This window comes from Odontesthes bonariensis, chromosome 1 (genome assembly GCF_027942865.1).
Source record: "Odontesthes bonariensis isolate fOdoBon6 chromosome 1, fOdoBon6.hap1, whole genome shotgun sequence".
Classification (NCBI taxonomy): domain Eukaryota; kingdom Metazoa; phylum Chordata; class Actinopteri; order Atheriniformes; family Atherinopsidae; genus Odontesthes; species Odontesthes bonariensis.
Window position 1 is genome coordinate 31569396 of NC_134506.1, and position 21443 is coordinate 31590838.

At 42.5% G+C, this 21443-nt stretch overlaps 2 protein-coding genes across 3 annotated transcripts in view; both read left to right on the top strand.

The window, feature by feature from the left end:
• Positions 1-1242: 1242 nt before the first annotated feature.
• On the top strand, positions 1243-15202 carry onecut1 (one cut homeobox 1). 2 transcript variants are annotated; one of them, XM_075464250.1, is made up of 2 exons: positions 1243-5788; positions 9705-15202. In XM_075464250.1, exons 1-2 carry the CDS (start codon positions 4720-4722, stop codon positions 9992-9994), a joined length of 1359 nt encoding a protein of 452 aa, XP_075320365.1. In that variant the 5' UTR covers positions 1243-4719; the 3' UTR covers positions 9995-15202. The 2 variants fall into 2 exon arrangements, with proteins under 2 accessions (XP_075320365.1, XP_075320374.1); XM_075464259.1 differs by having other exon boundaries at positions 1243-5773.
• A 3378-nt stretch (positions 15203-18580) lies between these two features.
• Positions 18581-21443, top strand: part of atosa (atos homolog A) — a 29370-nt gene continuing 26507 nt past the window's right edge. The window contains exon 1 of the mRNA XM_075464270.1: positions 18581-19822. Coding sequence (XP_075320385.1) covers positions 19792-19822 — 31 coding nt within the window. The 5' untranslated portion in view covers positions 18581-19791. The remainder of the gene's footprint in view (positions 19823-21443) is intronic.

A 21443-nucleotide genomic window follows, 5' to 3' on the forward strand; every position in this document is an offset into this window, starting at 1 on the left:
TTCAACCCTGGCACCCTGTTGAGAGGAGACGTGGAAAACGAGGGGGTGCTGCCCTGGTCTGACGCACGCCATCAGACTTTTTCTGCGCACAAACTTACAGCGGCTGCACCACAATTCAGCTTCCAATGTCAGCTTAGTGTTCACGGCCGAAAGGGCCTTTCTTTAGCAAAGAATTAAATGCAGTTCTTATTGTAGACTAGCGAATTTTGTTTCAGTCGTTTTGTGCTTTATAAATTTAGTTCAATTTTAAGAAAAGAAGGAATACAATTTCTACTCGTAGATTTAGCACATAATCTGCATGTGCTCACACACGCACGCATATGGATTGTTCTAGATGTGGCTGGCATTCATTTTAACCAGCCCCACCCTCTTGTTGTTTGAGAATAAAATCTGCCAAACTTGATGTAAATGAGGAAATATTCATGTTGAAAGGTTATAATTTGCATGGCAGATTATAAATAGCATAAAGCAAGTAATAGTGTGACAACTGGTCTTGATTGTAGGCCTATTACATTTATCACTTCATAAAATGTCTGATTTTATCTGCCGTAGGGATTCAAAAGTGGAATGAAGAAAAGGGATAAAAGGGTTAGAAATGACGGCAGAGAATGGTGCATTAATTCAAATTGTAATTTGTTATCTGTTAAAGCGACCACTGATGTCCCCAAAACCACGCGGTTCTTCAGAGGAATAAGTCATTTGGAATCGAGGTGCACATTCAGCGGTGCTGCTGGCTATCGTTGACACGGTTTTGTTGTCATAATTGGAGTCTCGCTAAAGTTACAGGGAGTAATTGGTCGGCATATGGACACCTTAATGTAAAGTGATGCCTTGTCAATTTCACATGAGTGCCCGAATCAGAGCAAGTGACGCGGAATAACACAAGAGAAGAGGCAGTTTGATTTACCCCTGAGCAAGGCAGCAGGTCCCGCATCTGCTGCTCGGCCATGATGGCATTTTACTAATTAAGGGGGAAAAAATAAAAAGTAAATTCCTTAATTACAGCGATGAAACTTCAAGCCATTTTGGCTCTTGTTGCCTCGGGGGTTCATCTAGTTGGTCAGCTTGTCCGGATATTTTAACTTTACAAAAGTTTTGGAGCGCTTCGTTTTAACTGCAGGATTAAACGCTTTAGAGGATAAAAGAAGATAATCCCTCTTTACTGTTAATGCCATCTTGGTTTGTCACCTGTGTGAATTAAAAAAAATTATTTTAATATTTTTCTTATTAGCTGTTCATCCGCAGACTGAATTCAGAGCGTTCTAACAGCGTCGCCTGCACTTTTTGTTTTTTAAAAAAAAGAGTAACTATAGATGTGTGAGTCGGCTGACGTGCGATGAGATTAAGACAAAAACTAGTCACAAAAATGATCACCTTAAGTCGTATAAATATGATTAATGTAAAGCCAAGAATGCCACAGACGAAGCACGTCTAAAAACGTTTTTGTTTTTTTTAGCCTGGTATATTATAACAAATTGTGGGCCTTTGCCTGAGACCCTCTAGGAATTATAATTTTATTGATTGGCGCGGTGCGGTGTGTTTTCAAGGCCTATGCTTCAGATATACCGTGATGGGCAGCTACCAACGCTGCAATTCACTTTTTTTCATCTTTTTTCTTTAAAAAAAAAGAAAGAAACGAGGGGGAAAAAACGACAATATTTTTAAGCTTAAACAAATCCGATTTACCCTCAGACGTTCCTTAATTCCGGGATGAAAATGAGTCTTCTGATAAATATAAAGGAGCACCACATTCTTTTGAAAGTGGAACCAGAAAATGAAATCACGGGTCAAAACGATGAAACAAGAGCAAAGTCGTTTATTTTCAAAAGGCTAATTGGGTTTCCGCGCGTGTGCGCCCCTGTGTTACACAAACGAGCACACGGACCAAACTCCAGAACGCTCATTTCCAAAAGTTTAGTTGCACTAGGTGCTATTTTGCAAAGGCTTATTCCCAAATAAGGTGGAACTGTCATTTTGAACATAAGGCTCGTCATTTTGCAGAGCTGTTGAAATATTGATCCAGGGTCCTTTCTGAGAGACATTATATTGTTTCTGCTCGGATATGCTGCTGGGGGCTTCACGGGAATGATGCCCCAGATTAATAATAAGCGTGAAGCATGTAAGTAATTGTCACAGCGCCTTTCAGTGCCCGTTCCCTGGCCTCGCTTTGCTGTATGCTGGCGCATGCTGTTCTTTTTATTCATTCATTTACACACGCTTAACTATCAAACCGAAGGATTTGCTTCTGCATTTGCACATCCGTACATGTCTGGATCTGCCAGCCACTGCTTGTTGTTATCCTCTTTTCCTTATTTGTATGCGCCACTAATTGAAGTGCCCCCCCCCCCCCAGAAATGTGGCTATCATCTCTCAAAATTAGTTTTGAAAAAAAAAAAAGTGTCCCTTATATTCTGCGTTGAGCAAATGTCACAGGCATGTGAGGCCAAGCCTATCACGGCACAATGGCCAAGGAGAGCCCAACACACATAAACACACAGCTCAGACGTGGCAGGAGCTTATCGATCCGCATGAGAATGTGTAGATGAGGTTTGCTGCCAAGAGGCCAAACCTTAGCCTTTCGTATTCATCCACATCTCGTTTGACTCTGAACTAAAGGAACTGGGCAAAGACGAAATTAAATAGAAGCAGATTAAAACTGGATGTCAACTATTACTGTACAGTTTGATTTTAGTTTTTTTTTTTAAAAATCAGATAAATAAATTGTGGGATCCCGCGTGTGGAAGGGGGCAGAGCTATGTTAGTGTTTATGTAATTCCATCCACTGTGTTTTTGTTTCCCTGTTGAGAGCAGGACTTCCCTGCCTGTAAACTCCATTATGTCCACTGAACTAAACGGTTGGACGGCCACACTCGGAAGAATTAGTGTCCCTTTGTCTGGACACACGTCACACACACGCCGCCGTTGACATTGACTTCACATCAGAGACAGTTTAACTTCTTCTTCTTTTTTTTTCTCTCTCTCTTTTATTTTACTCGTTCAACCGAGCGCCGGCTCTATTGTAAGGGGCCCTGACAGATGTGGGGCCCCAAGCAGGTTCAAAACAGGGAAAAGTCTGAAAGGTTAATCTGTTCCCCCCGCAGATGTTGGCTTTGGGAGTCTTGAAGCGTCACCTTTGACATGTCCCTCTTTCAGCGGGGGGTCCAGAAGGACACTGACCGCTGCAAGCTGTCAGCTCGGCCGGCTGAGGACGCCCTGCGTTACTGCTCTGTTAGGGCTAAACGGCCCCTGACATGTAAGCAGGTCCCGGCCCCTGCCAGGACTGGAAAGTTTGACACTCACGCAGCAAACTCCTTATGACAAACACAGGGACAGGCATGTCATTTGTTTCCTAAAACAAACAAACAAACAAACAAACAAAAAATTGTGATGTTCCCAACGTGTTTGTGTTATTTTGGCTCCAAGTTGGAGGCTTCTGTCAGCAAAACAGAAAGGCCTCTTAATCGAAATATTTCTACACTGGAGACTAACTAATTTTCTAACATAGCGGATTAAATGTTTTCTGCTTCCAAATAGGACACACGCTTACATACACCCACACACTCATGCTGGGCTTGGTTCGTTAAGCCTAATGGTTGAACAATAGACACATCTGCTCATCTTTTCTATCAGAAGAGAAGGTAGCTACGGCAGTCTTCTTCGTTTGGTTAAACCGCCATATATTTTGGCATTGTTGTGGGGGTGGGGTGGTGCAGCTGAAGTGCTCCACCATTGAAAGAATCACTCTGTGTGACGCATACGAGTATCTACAGGCTTCAACTTTATTGATAACCCCACAACTGCTAATGAGCCTTTAATGTTTTTCCTGCGATATTTGAGAGTCAGTTTCTGCCTTCATGCGAGGAATGTCGAGTGTTTTCATTTGAGGTTTTTCAGATTTTGAATCCCAGGCCTAACAAGTTAAAAATCAACTCCAAATGAACCCGGAAGTATACTTCATTTGCAGTTAATGATTTAAGGAGGACTGACGGTACGGTTCCATTACAGCCTTAATGAAGGGAATATCTCATGAGTGGCTGTTGATAACAAAACATAGAGCGCTCTGTCCACTCCACCTGCACTCATCAATTCTCTAAATAGCTTGTCTGCATTACTACCATTTCTTGGAAATCTTATAAGGCTGTTAAATATGGGTTGTTAAGGAGGACAGCTTTAAGCAAGCGGTTTGATACCTCCCTCCCTTAATAAGGTACCTGACGTCAGAGCAGTGGGCCGGTGTGCGCTCACGTGTGTTTGATAAAGAGAAAAAAGGAGAAAGAGAGAGAGAGAGAGAGAGTATGGGAGGAGATGGGTACCCACAGTGCGCATGTGTGGAGAGTGTGATCTGTGCTGCGGTGAAACAGGGACCGGACACACACAACTAGAGAGATGGCGCGGCACCCGACTGGAGCGCAAGGACAGCTGGTTGGCGGCGGGGGGGCTTGAATTATAGAGAGACTCAGAGAATTTTTTTTTATAAACTAAAATATCAACAAAAAGAAACAAGAATTTTCAAAAGGGGAGGAAAAGCAGCCGCAGAAGTAGGAGAATCGTTTATTCTAAGCGAATAAGAACACATAGGAGGCAATAGCAAAGGAAGCTACTGCAAGAAGGGAAAAAAGCAACAAAAGAAAATTGAACTTTATTGGACGTGAGGACTTCTGGACATCAGCTAACTGCGGTAGGTCAGATAGATGGTTTGTCCACAGCGCTGCCCGGATCATGAACGCACAGCTGTCGATGGAGAATATAGGCGACCTGCATGGAGTGAGCCATGAGTCCGTGGCCGCTCACGGAGACCTGCTGAGTGGCCACAGTCCGCATACCCGTCCGAGCCCCCGGGGTATGAGCCACCGTGCTATGGGCATGGCGACCCTTCTGGACAGCGGAGACTATCACCCCGGCCACCCGGGACACTTGCATCCAGCCATCAGCATGTGTGAAGCCCCCCCTGGCATGAGCGCCAGCACTTACACTACTCTAACCCCCCTGCAGCCCTTACCTCCCATCTCTACCGTATCCGACAAGTTTCCTCCCCATCATCACCACCACCATCCCCATCATCATCCACACCCCCATCCCCACCAGAGGATCCCCGGAAATGTCAGCGGCAGCTTCACGTTGATGCGAGAGGACCGGAGTCTGGCGCCTATGAACAGTCTGTACCCCGCATATCATCACAAAGATCCCTGCATGGGCCAGAGCCTCTCCCCGTTATCTGGCTCCGGCCTGGCCAGCATACACACGTCCCAGGCCGGCATCCCTCCTTACGCTCACCCCGGTGCCGCCATGCCTGGTGAGAAGATGCTCACACCTAGCGGGTTTGAGGCGCACCACCCAGCCATGCTCAGCAGACATGCGGAGCAGCACATGAGCTCCTCTGCGGGCATGGTACAAATCAACGGCCTCCACCACCACCCGCACGCCCACCTTGGCGCGCAGGGTCACGTCCAGGGGCTGGGGAACAGCCGGGAGCAGGCCTCCGGGCCCGGGCAACAGGGGGGCGGCGGTGGAGGAGGTGTTTCTGGGGGACAGATGGAGGAGGTGAATACCAAAGAAGTGGCGCAGAGGATCACCACGGAGCTGAAGCGCTACAGCATCCCTCAGGCCATCTTTGCCCAGCGGGTGCTGTGCAGGTCCCAGGGGACCCTGTCCGACTTGCTCAGAAACCCCAAACCCTGGTCAAAGCTCAAGTCCGGCAGAGAGACCTTCCGTCGCATGTGGAAATGGCTGCAGGAGCCTGAGTTCCAACGCATGAGCGCGCTCAGGCTCGCAGGTGAGCGAAGCCTCGGTAAAGCCCCCCCTTTTTGCTTTCATCTTTTGAATGTATTGCAGAGAAAAACAATCACTCTAACATTCAGCATAGAAGGTCATTGGCCCTGAATGCTGCCTTATGCTGAGCAATTGACAGGTCAAGTGGGCTGGGAGATCGAATTGATTTTTTTCCCTTTTACTAATAAAGAAAAGAAATCCAAACAATTTTACAGCAATAAGTGCGAGCCATTCAGGACAAATGTTCCTCTAGGCTTATTGTTCCTCATAGAATAAGAAATGGCTCGATCCCACTTGTCTGCAGAAAATATGTTTATAGAATATAGGCTACTGTAAGGCCTTGCCTATAGGTGACATGATCCCAGCTTTCTTCAGGGGTCATTTAAAATATTTCTGCCTGAAAAAGAGGTCCATTGGCTGCTCAAATAAAACATTATACAGTGATAAATGTTTAAACAGCTTATTCAAATGCTCCACTTGCCCGTGCACGCAATGGGTGGCATGGTATCAATCCACACCCCTTTTCTGTTTCCACAGAACAAGCGCTCTTGTCATTTTACCTCAAAATATCGACCGCTGAACTGCATGCGTAAACCGATCCTTCTCCCAGAAATCATTAGGATTGTGTTTATTTAGGTGTAGATGCAAACTGATCAGCCCTTTTTTGGAGTTGCCCTTGGTGTAAACAGACAGAGAGAAAAGTGTGCGTGAGTGCACGTGTTGTCGAGAGTTGGTTATGAACTATATTTAAATGTCAAGTGAAGTTGGTGTTCTGCATTGTTTAGCAGGTGAAAAGTACATTAATCCCAACTTTGAATAAAAGAAACCCAAAGAAGTTAGACTTGAATTTTCTCAACAGAATAGAACATGTGTTTATGTTTTGCTCGTAAACCAACTCTGCCTTGACTGAGGTGTCTCTAATTAACTGATAGACCAATTTGTCCCCGAGGTACGCAGTCAATTAGGGGCGCGGACATTGAAGCCCGAGTAAGCACATGCGCGTTAACAGCCAAACAAAATTGTGTTTCTTGGTGTGTGTTTTTTAATTTTCTTCTCATTTTTCTTTGAAATGCGTTTATAGGCCTAATCAATTACCTACAAATGCCATTTCCCCCTTTTGAACCGCGAGGCTTCGGGTGCAGGGTGGAAAGTGCGTGCATTTGCTTCGAGGTGTATGTGCGTGCTTGCGTGTATGTGAGTGCATGTGAATGTAATCGCAATTGATTAGTTGTTTTTTTTCAGTTTTCTCATCTGCTGCTGCTGCTGCTGCTGCTGCTGCTGGGTGTGTGTGCAGTCTGAAAATTAGATTTTATCACTGACTTTTGCAAATACGTTTTTTTAAGTGCTAATTTCACTTTGGAAAGCTGGTTTTGCGTTTGATCTTCATTTTGTCGTTTGAGTGATCAGCCTATAATTACAACAAAAATCTGCACAGCAGCCTATTGATTATCGGTGATGGTCTGAATGTTCTTCAATGGAGGAGATATTAATACTGGTTCAACGGGGGGAATTAATCAGTAGCTTGAGTTGTGCCCATTGATATTTTCCATTAACCATTTACTGAGCAGGTTGACCTCTTTGGTTTCACTCCAGCTATCATACCATACTAAAATAATTTTTTAAAAAGGAGTATTTAAGGAGTAGGAATATTTGAATTGAAATAAAGATGATAATTATAAAATAAACAATTCTCTAAGTTTTCCTTAGACAATGAAAAACTTTTTTTAAGTAGGAAAAAGATTATAACAGTTGAAAAAAGTTAAATTAATTTTGAGAAAAATGACAAGCACCAAGTTATTGATCCAGTCGCTTCTAGGTGAAGGTATGTGATCGTGTACAGAAGCAGAAGTGATATACGTATTGATTTTAGGCTTCTGAAATTAATCCCGGGTCTTTTCTCCTTTCCCCACGTACTCAGTTATCTAAATTGCTTGAATAGAATAGAATAGAATAGAATAGAATAGAATAGAATAGAATAGAATAGAATAGAATAGAATAGAATAGATGTGAACTTCGACAGAATTAATTCAGAAAACTGTATCAGTTCAGAATCTCTGAATCAACAATTCGCGCTCGCAACCTCTTGTTCTTTCTGGTGTTTTTAGGAACTTTAAATAAATATCTCTGCTCTTACATGTCATTATGATTCTGTTTCTCGATCAAATAACAGCAGAGACAGCTTTATAGGCGAATCTTTGCAGCACTTTCAGCACAGAGGTCTGTTTGTTGATTATGGAAGGCAGGAATATCATGTCTGTGGGCCCAGTGTGTAGTTATCTGTGTGCTTGTAATGATTAGCCGGGAGCAGCAGCGGTGTGTTTGTGCCTGTGCGTGTGTGATTAGCCTGATAATGAGGCCGTTGTTTAGTCCCCCTGGTCCTGGGAAAGCTTGCCTCTCTCTGCCCGGGCCTCCTGTGCCGGGGCCGGGCAGCTCTGAGGTGGCTCCTGCTGCTGTCTGGGTGGCCTTCACTCTTGCTGATTTATAGCAGCCCTTAACACGAGGAGCTCCGACCCTCTGTTAATATTTACCAGCACTGGAGACACCATGCTGCTCATACTTCCAATTATACCCCAGTTTATGGTCATGCCAATAGGCCGCTGCAATGTACTTTAGCACACTCCGAAGAAGGCGCTTGAAATTTTCAAGTGATAGCTGCAAAAACGTACTTCCACTTAATTGCTTGTTTCGATGTTTCCCCACTTTATGGTTATTACAACCTACTGAAACCATAATTTGGGGAATAACTTTGTGCATATCACAATCGAAGACGACACGCATGGTCTGAAATGACCTTAGGACAGTAAAAATCCGTACTGATTAGTAAAGGACTAGAAGTCGAGCCGTCATTACAATGACAGGCTCATGTAAGTAACTTTTTACTTTTGTTTATGAATCCACGAATCTTGTCCAAAAAACATCTAATTGACTTATTTAATTTCTATCTTGTTGTCTGGTTTTATCTAATGAAACGTCACTATTCACTCAGGATGTTTTAGACGATTAATCAGTGCTGGTTTAAGAGTTGTTTTGTGGTTAGAACGTGCAGTTCGTTAATTCCCCCACTCATATTGGGCCTTGATTCAGCAGCCCGCGTCTGCCTCCTGCTGGTGACGGCGCGCTGATGAAGTTTAAGCTCGAGGCTAGGCTGAGTACAGAAAAACAGACTATTAAAGAGGAACGAGATCAAATCAAATGAGAGTTATACACTTTTTTTTTCTTTCAAATCTAATAACAAGCATGTCTATCAACTATCAAATGAGATTAAGTTAGTTTTCCAAACATTAACTTGAACGGAGCGTAGTGTTGCTTTCAGCACCGTGGACAGCGCTCACTGGTCCCTGACAGACAGCCTTTTCTCCAGGAATAAGCACCAGTAGCTCCCAGCGTGTTGTGTAATCATCTCAGGTTAAATGTAACCGAAGGTCAGAATGTCCGTTTAGGGGTGTGTGATAATTAGGACTCTCACGGCACTGCCGTTACCCCTTCGACCACTACACTGTTAATTACAAGCCGCAAGATATAGAATGTGCACAGCTTAAACCTGTGTATTTTTTTCTTCTTTATTTGGCTCAAACATCACAGCAGCTGGTTTTACCTAATCATTAGAGGTCAGTTATTTGACATAACCAACACGAGACACAATATCTTTGCATTTCCAGGGATTATATAATATTATAAAGCATCAAATTTGGTTCTTGTGGTGATTTAAGTCTTTTTTTAGTTGTTTTCTTCAAACTATTGTCACAGCACGGAGTGTTATTAATGATCACAAAGAGGGAAAAGCAGAATGATAATCAGATCAGATTGGCTCAATGGGCCAGATGGATCACCCACTGACCTAAATGATATATTGCTGGGTGTGATTCTTGATTTTTGCTCTTCAACCCTTTCTTATAAATTCTGTTGTCTGTCTGCCTCTGTCTTTAACTCAACAGCATGTAAGCGTAAAGAACAGGACCACGGAAGAAACGAGCGGGGGAATGTGACGAAGAAGCCCCGGCTGGTGTTCACGGATGTGCAGCGGCGGACGCTCCACGCCATCTTTAAGGAGAACAAGCGTCCGTCCAAAGAGCTGCAGATCACCATCGCCCAGCAGCTGGGCCTTGAGCTGGCAACAGTCAGCAACTTCTTTATGAACGCGCGCCGCCGAAGTCTGGATAAGTGGGTGGACGACGGCTCTGGTCATTCAGCCCACTCTGGCCCCAACGCCTGCACCAAAGCCTGAAGTCGGATTGATCCGACCAACTCATGGACTGACTCAACCTCGGTGGAAAAGCTTTAAAACTTAAGAGAAACAAAGATAACTTTAAAAAGACCTTGAAGCAACGTTTTGCCCTTAAACCTGTACTATATTGTTATTTATAGTATCCAAAGATGAAAAAACAAACCAAAGACTTCTTGTTTGACCTGCTTTAAAATGTTTGTTTCAGCAACACACTTATGTGTAACATACTTCAAAAAGACTTTCATTTCCCCTCTCACACACACACACACACACACACACACGCGCACACAAACACAATGTCACTGGTCTTTAGCTTTACTACAACCCCTCACCTCCCTATTCTGTATCAATCTATCATTCGCCATCCTTATCTTCAATCTGGTTGGTTGGTTTTAATGAAGGGTCCCTAATTGGAGGTTTAATCAGCCTATTGACAGTCTGATCTGCAGCTGTCCACAGCCTTGAAAAACAGGGAAGAATGTGGAGTTCCGGTGGGATATGCCAATCAAGTTTAAAGAAAAGAAAATCCTGCTGGAGCAACTGGATTGTTGTGCAACCTTTTTTGGATCGTTGGTGTGGACTGTATGTCTGTCTGTGTGTCTGTCTGTTTGTGCACCCATCTGTCTTTCTATCAAGCATTGCAGACAGATGGGGAAATGTCCACGTGTAGACTGCTAACCCAAAACCAAAAGCCCAACTCAAAGCCAAACCAAAAAACCCCAAACATCAACCCACATGGTAGTGCTTTCTTCCAAAATGCTGAGGCAAACCAAAGCCTTTTACACAGTGAAGCTTCACATGCAGCTTTTAGATGAAACCTCTTATGAACGTGCTATGAAGAAATTTGACCAAAGAGTATATTTGTATTTAATGATCAAATATTATCAGCCTTTCATCCTTTACCTCTTGAGACAGACTGTTTGTCCTCTTTGTGATGCACCACAAAGAGGAGAATGTTACTGCTCATGCTCCATACAGCATTTTGCATCATGCTCAAATTTGTGCACCCTGCTATTAGAAATATTAGATGACCTAAACCCAAACAGGAGCTTTTAATACTTGCCTTACGAATGCCTTCTTGAATCAAACAGAATATTCCAGTTTTAACTTCACAATCAGTCTGAATCTTACTGTGGATGCTCATTGTGAGGATTAATCAGTACAGATGCTTCATGGCCTGTAAATGTGTCCATCTGATGCCCACGGGTTTACCTAGACTTTGTTCAGATGTCCACAGCTGGCAAACAAAGACAATTCAGTTGGTGAAAGCGCAAGATGCCGGCTCGATGTGTGGCATTGACACTGTGTGTGTGTGTGTGTGTGGGGGGGGGGGGGGTTCTTTAGGACAAACTACTCACTACTTTGATGACAAGAACTGAGCTTCGTTCTATCATCCCTGTACACTTCATATGTATTTGATATCATCTCCTCATCAAAGATGTAGGGCAGGGGAGATGATATCAATGATCAAATCACTTTCAGGCGCTTACACAGCAATGTCAGCTCGTCACCTGAATACAAAAGCAACCCCCCTTCTCAGCCTGCTGCCAACCCCCACCCTCCCTCTCCCTGCAGCCTTCACTTTCCTGGTTAGCTATGCATTTCAGCACAAGGAGGAAAGCACTACTCAGGGCTGGCCCAGGGCAGCATAGCATTAGAGATATTAAGCCGGCCCCCCTGCAGTCATCCCCCTCTTGGCCAGGGTTAGCAGCTCTACATTTATCACAACAAGCTCTGAAGGAGAGGCCAGAGGAAGCTGCTTCTTCATCTCTGAGAGAATAGAGGCAAAAACAAAAATGTGTCAAGACCTGCTGATGTTTTATAGTATGAACCAAAGATGCTACCTCACTCAAGTTCCATATGTGATTTATATCACTTTGATGATACCAAAGAAAACCAAAGATTTTTTTCTCATTGCACGGCCTCTGTGAGTGGTGTTAAAAGATGTTTGATATATGTGTCCCCCCCTCCCCCGTCTACTCTCTCTTCTCCTTCCTGTCCTGACTTCTCCTCTTTTGCCCCCTCCAACCTGCAATCAACCCATGCACCCCTGCTATGCGTGCTCTTGCTTCATCTGTGCTCCTATTACAGCTCCATAGATAGTCATGCTGATGTAGCTATAGGCAGATGTGCTGATCCAGCTGTAGATACACACAATTGGCCTTGCAGGTGCCTGTGGGGTACACTTGCCGTAATGGGATATGTCTTTCTTTGTGCCCATTAGTAACAAAAAGCATGTTAAAATGCAATCTGACATTATAGCAAGCAAACAAATACATTAAATAAAATTTATTTTTGGATTCATCAGTGGCTGAAACTGTGAGAATTTAATGTAGTTACCTCACCTCTGCCCCGGCCAATTTGTGTGTATCCATAGGTTGCTAACGCTGACCCAACAAACAGGTCAGACATCCTCACATGACCACAGGCAGACAGCCTGACATAGCCATGGGCAGAGTTGTTGACTCAACTATAGGCAGACATGTTCCTGAAAGTAGAAGCAGACGTGTTGCAATCTTTCTAAAACTCCCAGGACGAGTGCCTTGCTTGAACCAAAGTGTTAAACCGCTGTTGACCTCTCACCTTTGACTCTGTGAATACCTCAGCCTGTAGAAGGGCCACAACTGAAGAAACAAGGAAAAGTTAGTTTCTTTTTGTTTTTCTAAGAAAAATCACACCGTGGTGCTTTTGCCGGCGCAACCATGCAATGAAAACATACCAAAGGATTTTCTTTTGTCCACTTCTACAGATTAAACCAAAGGTCTTTGTTTCTCCTCACCCCCCTTAATCCCTCCATCCCTCTTTCCCTTTACCTTCCTTGTCTCTCTGCTGTGTGGAAGAAGGTCCAGCACTCTGGCCGTGCATGTCTTTACCAATGTCTCTGAATACCTCATAGTAATAATTCCTTTTGAGTTCTGCATAGAGACGTCTATCTGTGAGTAAGGCAGAACTCCACTTGTGTGATAATTGCTGTTGTTACTTAAAAAAAAAACTGTATGATTATCTATTTTGAAGTTGTTGTTTGTTCTTTTCATTATGTTTTTTGGCAAAAGTGCTCTGTTTCAAGTCATGAAGGACAAGTTTCAGGGTTGATGAATGAAACTTTCGGGATGGAGGGAGAAGCGTATTTTTTATCAGACATTGGGTTATGCCAATATTATGATGGTAGACTATTACTTTTACAGGGTAAAACCAACTGCTGTGATATTGTGTTTATAATTTCCCTTCTACCTATTTCTGTGTTGTGATTTTAATTTAACTGCATTTTTGTATTGGTTAACCACTTCTTTAATTTATGCATTTGTAGAAACTCTAGATTTGTACATAGTAGGTTTTTGGAGGAAAAAAAAAGACATAAAAAAGACAGATTATGTTACAGCCTTGTTTCTCATGCTTAGATCTAACAAAGGAGTAGTTTTTATCTTCTTCTGCTAAATCCTAGCCGGTATTTCAATGTGTGTTTTAAACACTGCCAGAAACCCAGACAGTCGATTTGCCAGTGCCAACAAAGTTAAACAGGAGCTACTTTGTTGAACAGCTGGCAAAAAGCAGTGTGCAAGTTTGTGTTTTTTCTATTTTTTTTTTTTAAACTTTTTTGGAAACAGTTGTTTTATGGGTATTACTGCACATCCAAAGATTTTTAAAACAAACCAAAAATTGGAAAAAAAAAAAAAATATGTATAATGTTAAAAAGCACTGGCATTTGTGAGATAGACTTGTTGAGTTTTTATTTGCCATTCGCACGGGTATAGAATGTAGAAGGCGTAGGGCTGTGTAGGCAAGCTTACTCTACCATGTGTGGAATCTCCTGTTTAATGTACAATCCAAAGCGTTTGAAGCAAGGGCTGCAAGCCCTGCACACTTTGCTGTCTCATGCACAGAGTGAGGTGGAGTGTAGGCTGGGCAGCCGGTCTGCCAGGAGCTGTGCCACAGAGCTGGGTCTGTTTTTATTGCTGTGGCACGGCCGCCTTGCTCCATCTAGTATTTGTTCTTTTGGTATACGTACTCGTGTAATGACTATAAGCAAAGTCTAATAAAACTGCAAAGAACCTTACCAAGGAATCCGTGTATGAGTGTGTACGGGGATGGACACTCGGATTGCTCGTTTCTTTTCTGTCCTTGGATGTGAGTGCGCACCTCTGATTTAAAGTACTGCTGAGGTGTGCAAGTTTGTGTGTTTGCTTATTTGCATGCATCTCTTTGCTGTGTTTTTGTCCTCTGTCAAATGTGTCTGTACTGCATATTGTCAAGCTGTTTGCTGGTATATATGCATGTGTGTGGCTCATTGCTACATGTCAGAGCAGCGGCTCTCTTATTATCAGGGGCCCTACTGTTAGTAGTGTTTCCTCTCTGTCATGCTCAGACAGCACAGAGTCATCACCAAAGTGTCCATGATAGATTAAATCAGGATGTTGTGCACTTATTGAATCATAGGATGGAGAATGTGGAGGTTCTTCAGCAAGTACAGGATATTTAGTTGAAATGGCCTGTATTTATGAAGAAATGGTTGGTGCAATGTGGACCTATTTTTTTTTCCTCTTTTCACATTAATTGTTATTTATTTTGTTCTAAAGGAGTTCCCATATGATGGGTAGCTTGGCTACAAGTCTCATAACAATACTGCAGCGCCTAAGACAATCATCTGGATCTCTTTCGCTGGGGAACTAGTTTCTCACCCACAGAGGGGTGTCCTCCAGCTATTCATATACAAAGATGCTTGAAGGGTTTTGATAAACAAGCATATTTGTTGTCATAAACATATAGGAACAGATTACAGTAGAAGTTAATTTTGCACTTACATTTCACAATGAAAAATCTCATTGCTCTTTTCAACCTTGTTCTCTTTATTTTAACGTCCTTCTCAACACACTAAGGTTCTTTTGTTTTCAGTCTTTGAATGCATAGAAGTGTGTGTGTGTGTGTGTGTGTGTGTGTGTGTGTGTGTGTGTGTGTGTGTGTGTGTGTGTGTGCGTGTGTGTGTGTGTGAGTGAGTGAGTGTGTGAGCGTGTGAGTGTGTGCGAGCCAGAGAGGCAATACTGTCAGTGTTACTCTCAGATGTATAACTCCATGTCTCATGACTTGATTTGTCATTGCTGTTTCCCAGGCTTTACTACTGCTTTCTCAGTGCCGTGCAATATCATCTGTTGTGATTGCAAAGCAAATGATAAAAAAAAAGAAAGAAAATTGAGAGGCAAGTGATGATGTCATCCAGCTTTTTTCAGTGTTCAAATGTTTCAACATTTCTGTAGTCACAAAAGGTAGTAAATAAACTGTTGATATTTCCAGCTTCTGAAGTTCTTCTCTTGTTTTTTTCTTATTATTTGTATTTTTGATGTGCATGTTTTGTCTTCTTTTTTTTTTTTTTTTTGCCCAGACAGGCAAATTGAATCAACTCACAATCAGATGAGAAAGGCAGAGGATAAGACATTCAGACATACAATTCTGTCTTGGATGGGAGCCTGAATGACAATTAGCTCCACAGTATCATTGGATAGTTCTTGACCACCGGGTTGCAGGGGTCACTAATCTATCTGTGCAGTTTCTGTATCCACTTTGAGCTGGGCAGGATCAGAAGGGGTGGGGTGGGGTGGGGAAGGGGGGGTTTAGGGGGGAATTGCATCCCAAAAAAGAAACCTTTTGAAAAAATTCGAGTCTTTTTAAATATATCAATAAACAATTAATTAAGATGCAGTAAATATAAGTTAGAGGGTTCAATTGGATGATATATTGCTACTTATGAAATACAATTTCACGTGAAAGGGACTTTTTACTTTTTAAAATAAAAATCAGTTTACAAAATTATTGTTGTTTCCACAGAGCTGTAAAAGTTTAAGTGATCCTGAACTCATGCCTCTCTGTATGCTGTGTCATGGAACTAGGGTTTCATCTTTACATTTCAAAGTGCAATGAAAGGATACACCAATCTATGAAATATGGATGGTACCAAGGGCTGTGGAACCACTAATTCATTTCCTTAGAATATTTGATGTCTCTGCAAATGGTGATTCAGGAGGGCGTGCCAACGTGCATAAAAGACATCCTACGAATTCAAAATTTAGAAAGTGTCCGAAACAGCATTTTAGCCCGGGTACAGTATATTAATTTACTTCTAGTAAGTTTAATCACGTGGGAATCATACACCAAGTGGGCCAAGTGGAGACAACCATGTATCAAGACCTCAGTATAATTTACCTCAATGAACTCAGCAAGACACGAGTGAAGTGAAGCAAATTAAAGTAAAGTCATTTATAGTAAAGTAAAGCAATGTAAAAGGGTTTACCAATTAGGACACATCAGTGGTAGATATTATAAATCATAAATAACCAATATTGCATTACTTCCATTCAGTCACTAGATGGCGCTGAAGCATCGATTTTCCCAAATACAAGCGCATGTCTGTTTTTATTTTACAGCATTCTGAAAGGATCAAATCAAAGTAAGACAATAATTACTTAATACTTTATCTAAACATTCAATATCTCGTGCATCCAGAGGATCAAATCTTATATTGAGGTATGACTTGTTTCCACTGAATCAGTGATTAGCTGGTTATCAGATTCTGATTTGTTTTTGGCACATGCATAGCGCAGTGAAATGTATCCTGATCCACACTTTAGACACGCTGTGGCAAGGTAAAAAAATTTAAAGTTGAAAACTTAAAAGTTTAAGAATACACGCTAATGTAATCTTCAAAGTGAACCATATATAGGTACATCGTGTGATTCTGATATGTACACATTGTATGGGTATTAAATAACACTGTAAAAATTAAAATATAGCTATGGCTATATAGATTTCCAAATGTACACATCAAAAGTGCATTGTGCAGAGACTATGCAATGGTGGTGGTTAGCGTGTACCAAACAGCAATGTACATTCAGATGTTCACAATGTTGTAGGTGTGGTGGGATGTCCTGGCCTTTCACCATGGGATATCAAATGCAAGCGAGCTTAACGTGAGCACATAAATGAGAAAACACTCCTAAATCGCTTTAAAATAATCAAGAGTGTTGTCACAGCTTTCTTGGAAGTGCAACTGTTGGCTTTTGGAATCATCATTTTACTCATTTACTCATCTTACAAACACTGATGTCATTTGCTGCTCATGGTAACCGTCGGCTAATGTTTACTGACTTCCATTAGATATGTAAAACTATTAGTTATACATCCATAGTTCCAGTTTCTTTGTTGCTATGACACATCAAGTGCTTTATTCTTAAAATGTGACTGAGTTGCAGTTAAGTGTTTTTTAATCAAAATAGGCCTCAATGTAGTCAACAGTGCAGATGGACCACTCTGAAAGATTGTTTAGCTTTCAGATAATATATCATCCAATGACTCAGAGGCAGACAAAGGTACCTTTGACCACTACAATTCTAGTGCTTGTGTTTAGAGCTGGTATGAAGGCTATCAATATTTAGCTTGACCCTTACACGTCTGCAAACTTTGCTCTTCTGTCTGATAACAGTCCATACATAATCAACTGGTAGATGTTAGCATCGTTGTGGACTTTACGTCCACATTCACTGGGTTACTTGTTTTTTGTTAGAACAAAGCAAGTCTGAATCTATTTTTTTAATTTCAGTTGAATTACAACACATAGACAGGCAGATATTAGTTTTTCTTTACAATATTCAGCGATGTTACAACAACAGGCTAAAGCCTTCCTTCAAAATACAAAAAGAAGACGACAAAGTTCAGGATTCTATCCCAAATCTGAAGCCGCTGTTAAAGCATTAGTGGAGCAGATTTTACTGTTTTCACCGTGGCCCCGTCCTTTGTTCCAAAAGCTTTAATCAGAAGAGTGATTAAATCAAGTAGTTCCTCTTTTTCCCGTTTCTGTTTTAACTAAATTGACTACAAAGCATGTTTATAAGCACAGCAAAAACACGTTTGGACCTGATTTCAAAGTCCACTGCAACACACTTCCACATATGAAATTGCCCTTTTCACTAAAGCTAACTCTATGTGTTTATTGTGGCAGCTTTTATGTTGAATGCCTATTCTAATTACAAAGACCATATTATCATGATGGGTATTCTCGTGTCTCATGTATCGATTTTGGTATAGATTCATTGGATAAAGTATAGTTTAAAAAAATGTCTGAACTTGTAAATTACAACCAACAAAGACTTTTCTATTGAAGATTATGCTGTTTTTTTGTTAATTAAAAAAAAATCAAAATATACTTAAGTTTATTTCATTTTAGAAATCACAATAGAACTCCTCGCATCATTGTAAACAATGTATAAATGTATGTATTTTCGGTGGCTTTGGAAGTCTCACGCGCCAGCACAACTTTGTTCTAGTAGTGCATGGCTACTGTACAACAGCATTATCTTCCATTTATACGGCTATTGGAACCTTAACAAGCCAAGGAAACCAGGACAAAATGTTCACGACGTGAAAAGACGAACCCTCACGTGAGCACGTGGAAACGCAACCACGTCCACTGACCAATCAGCTTACAGAGAGTAGCCCATCTTTTTTGTTTGTCCCTTTCCTAAACCAAACGACTGTTGTCATTAGCGTTACAAGGCTGTAAAGAAGTAACGTAAGGCCGGGATCTCACTCTTAAATCTGGTCGCCGGACGTACGACGGCTCTTCATCTGAAGTTTTGGTACCAACTCTAACTTGGTTGCTATGGCTGCAAGTTCAGGCGAGGCTGGTCCGAGAGGGAAGTGACGAGGCGGACTGTTGTTGGGACACGTGACTGGAACTGCGCTGATCTGTTTTGACAAGCAGTAGGGAGGGAAGTGAGGAGGGTAGGCTGACTGTAGCATCACGACTAGTCGGACTCGCAGTTCCCTTAATCTGCATTCGCCAGAATAATATCAGTGTCGAACTAGTCGTCTTGTTTCAGCAGTCTGGTGGCCTGTCAGCGCTAGCATAGCAAGTGCCACTCGGTAAACGCTCGCGCCCGACGTTACCGTTGTTACTGAAGCGTTCAGTCGTTGTCAGGCTGTTTGTTGACGGTTTGAAAAGTTTTAATGAAGATCACAAAGGGAGTCAGCGCGGGTGGCGTTTCTAACGCTAACTAGATGGCGACGGTTCGACCTTTATGGATGGGTAGAAAGTGGACCATATCTGTTTGACATCGTCGATAATAATTCCGCGAGAGAAAAAAAAATGTTCTTGTCATAGCGAAAAAATATACCGAGACAGACTGTCATCGGTGTTTGTAGCCGAGCTGTGCCACGCTGGTGGTTGGGATGATTGGGGGGTGGTCGTTTACCAGCGAATGCGTGACTATTCAGTAACGTTTAGGTTAGTTGGTCGAGTTTGCTCTCGAGCTAGCACTGCTGAGTTAGCAAGCCTCTTTTCTGGCAGTGTCGTTACGAGGAGACAGCATTATACAAGCGGAGACACAGAGATGAATCGCGACTTAACTACGACTCAGGTGGTGGAATTTGAGACGGGCTGCAGGAGTAGCCAGCTTGCTAGTTAAATTACTAATACATAGATTGGTTACTTGCTAGCAGGCAGATTGACAACTCAATTACCTGACGCTAGGGGTAACTGGCATTTGCTATCAGCTGTCTTTGTGTCAGTCAGTTGGACAATACAGTGCGACTCGATGGAGGCGTACAGGAGCATGCTAACAAAGCAATGCTTTGTTGTTGGATAGGGGTCAGTTGGCACCAACACTCAGGCTTCACAGCTGATATTGTTGCTTAGCTGTTGCAGCAGGTCTGAGTCACAGAGGGTTTGGAGGTCCAGACACCTTTGTGTTGCTGTTAAGGCTGTGTGTGATAGAGGAAGAGAAGAACCTGCGGGAGACCCTGAAGACAACCAGATGACACTGGACAACATGAAGCCCGAGCGAGGTATGTGGGCACCCAGAAACACACTCATCTGTGGGGTGGACTGGGGTGCTGACATGTGTGGGCAAGCTGTACATATCCGGCTTTAGATGAGTGACTTTACCCATTCCCCTGAGCAAAGAATCAGGCCAGATCAGAATTATGTAACAGCTGGTCACTGGTTATATGAATTAACAAAGCCTGACCCGAGTAAATGAGGACGCGCATAAACAACCTCCATTATTTGTTGCTCTAGTTTTGAGTGTTGACACAAATGTCAACAGTTTCCTTTACCCATTTAATCCCCCCATCAGTATATTACCTGCAGACTGCTTGCATGCCAAATACTGTTCCCTTTTCCAGTAGCTCTTCTCTGACAGCCTCTTGCACAGGGCTGCTGCAAAATGTTCTTGACACCCACCCTGTTGTGGAAATAAGGCTCCTGCCTTATGCTCTGCAACCTGTTTACAGCTCTCTGTATCTGCAGCAAGAGATAAAACAGGGACAGAGGAGACAACCTGGGATTTATTTCTTTTTCTTCTTCATAATTATGAGGGGTTTTATTATTGCTTGAGTTTGTAATGGAGTCTAGGTGCCTACATCTTTGTCCTAAATAATACTAATAAAAGTTTGGTGTGATTGATTGTGTTTGTTTGTGATCAAGATTTAGGTGACTTCAGTCAGTCAACACCAGATAGCACCATACTTGGAAGCAGTGAAGGACCAGTGTGTGCTGTCATGATCAGATTAGCTGCGGTCAATCAGCAGGAGTCTGTTTGTTTATATATGTTATGAAACTGCAGTCTGGTTGCTGACTGGTCTGAGTGGGCTCTTCCCCCAACACACTATGCTGATAATAGAATAGAATAGAAAAATACTTTATTCATCCCCCAATGGGGGAAATTCAAATTAATCACACAGTAATCATGTGCCCCATATGGATGCTGAATTTGAACCCTTTCCCTTTGCTTGGCTTACTTGTAGGCACCTTTTTATAGCAGCACAAACCCAGGGGGACTGTGAGATGTGACAGGCCTGAATAGAGGGCGTAATGATGATGAACATGGTATAGTTTAATTGTAGCTAAAAATTGCCGCTCAAAACGCTGTGTCAAATCTGAACGGCAAGAACAAACATTGCTGTTGATTTACAGTTCATCTCTGTGTTATTCATTTATTTTTTTTAGCCAAAAGACTAAGAATTGTTGGCTTACCCTTCGAGGACGCCAGGTTGGCTCGCTCACTGTCATCTTTGAATTTTGAAAGCCTCTACCTGTAGAAGCAGCTCCACAGCAGTGGTGCCCTATTTGACTGACAGTCGCTGGTGCTATTGTTTATTTTTTTTAATGTTTTTTCACCATGCAGTACTGTTCCTGTGGAGGAGACACCAGCTTGCTTATAGGCCAGATTCCTCATCTCTTGCCTCACTCCTCTCCCTTCTCTCAGAGAAAGAGACTGCAGTGCTGAGAGGAGCTGTTTATTCAGTAGTCTGGATGGATGAGGTGGGCACAGAGCACCCAGGTTAACAGCTCTGGTGCTGGAAAGCCTAGTTGTGTTAAGTCTGAGGGGTGGAATTAGACAAGTCCAGACATGTGCATCGACTGTGACAAGTCCAACTCTGACCCGTTCAGGTGGTGAAAAGTCAT

Excerpts from the sequence above, each read along its gene's own strand:
- onecut1 (XM_075464250.1), top strand. The coding sequence starts at position 4,720 with ATGAACGCACAGCTGTCGATGGAGAATATAGGCGACCTGCATGGAGTG. Across the intron at positions 5,789-9,704 it reads CGCAGGTGAGCGAAGCCTCG|CATGTAAGCGTAAAGAACAG; the intron begins GTAAAGCCCCCC and ends TTAACTCAACAG.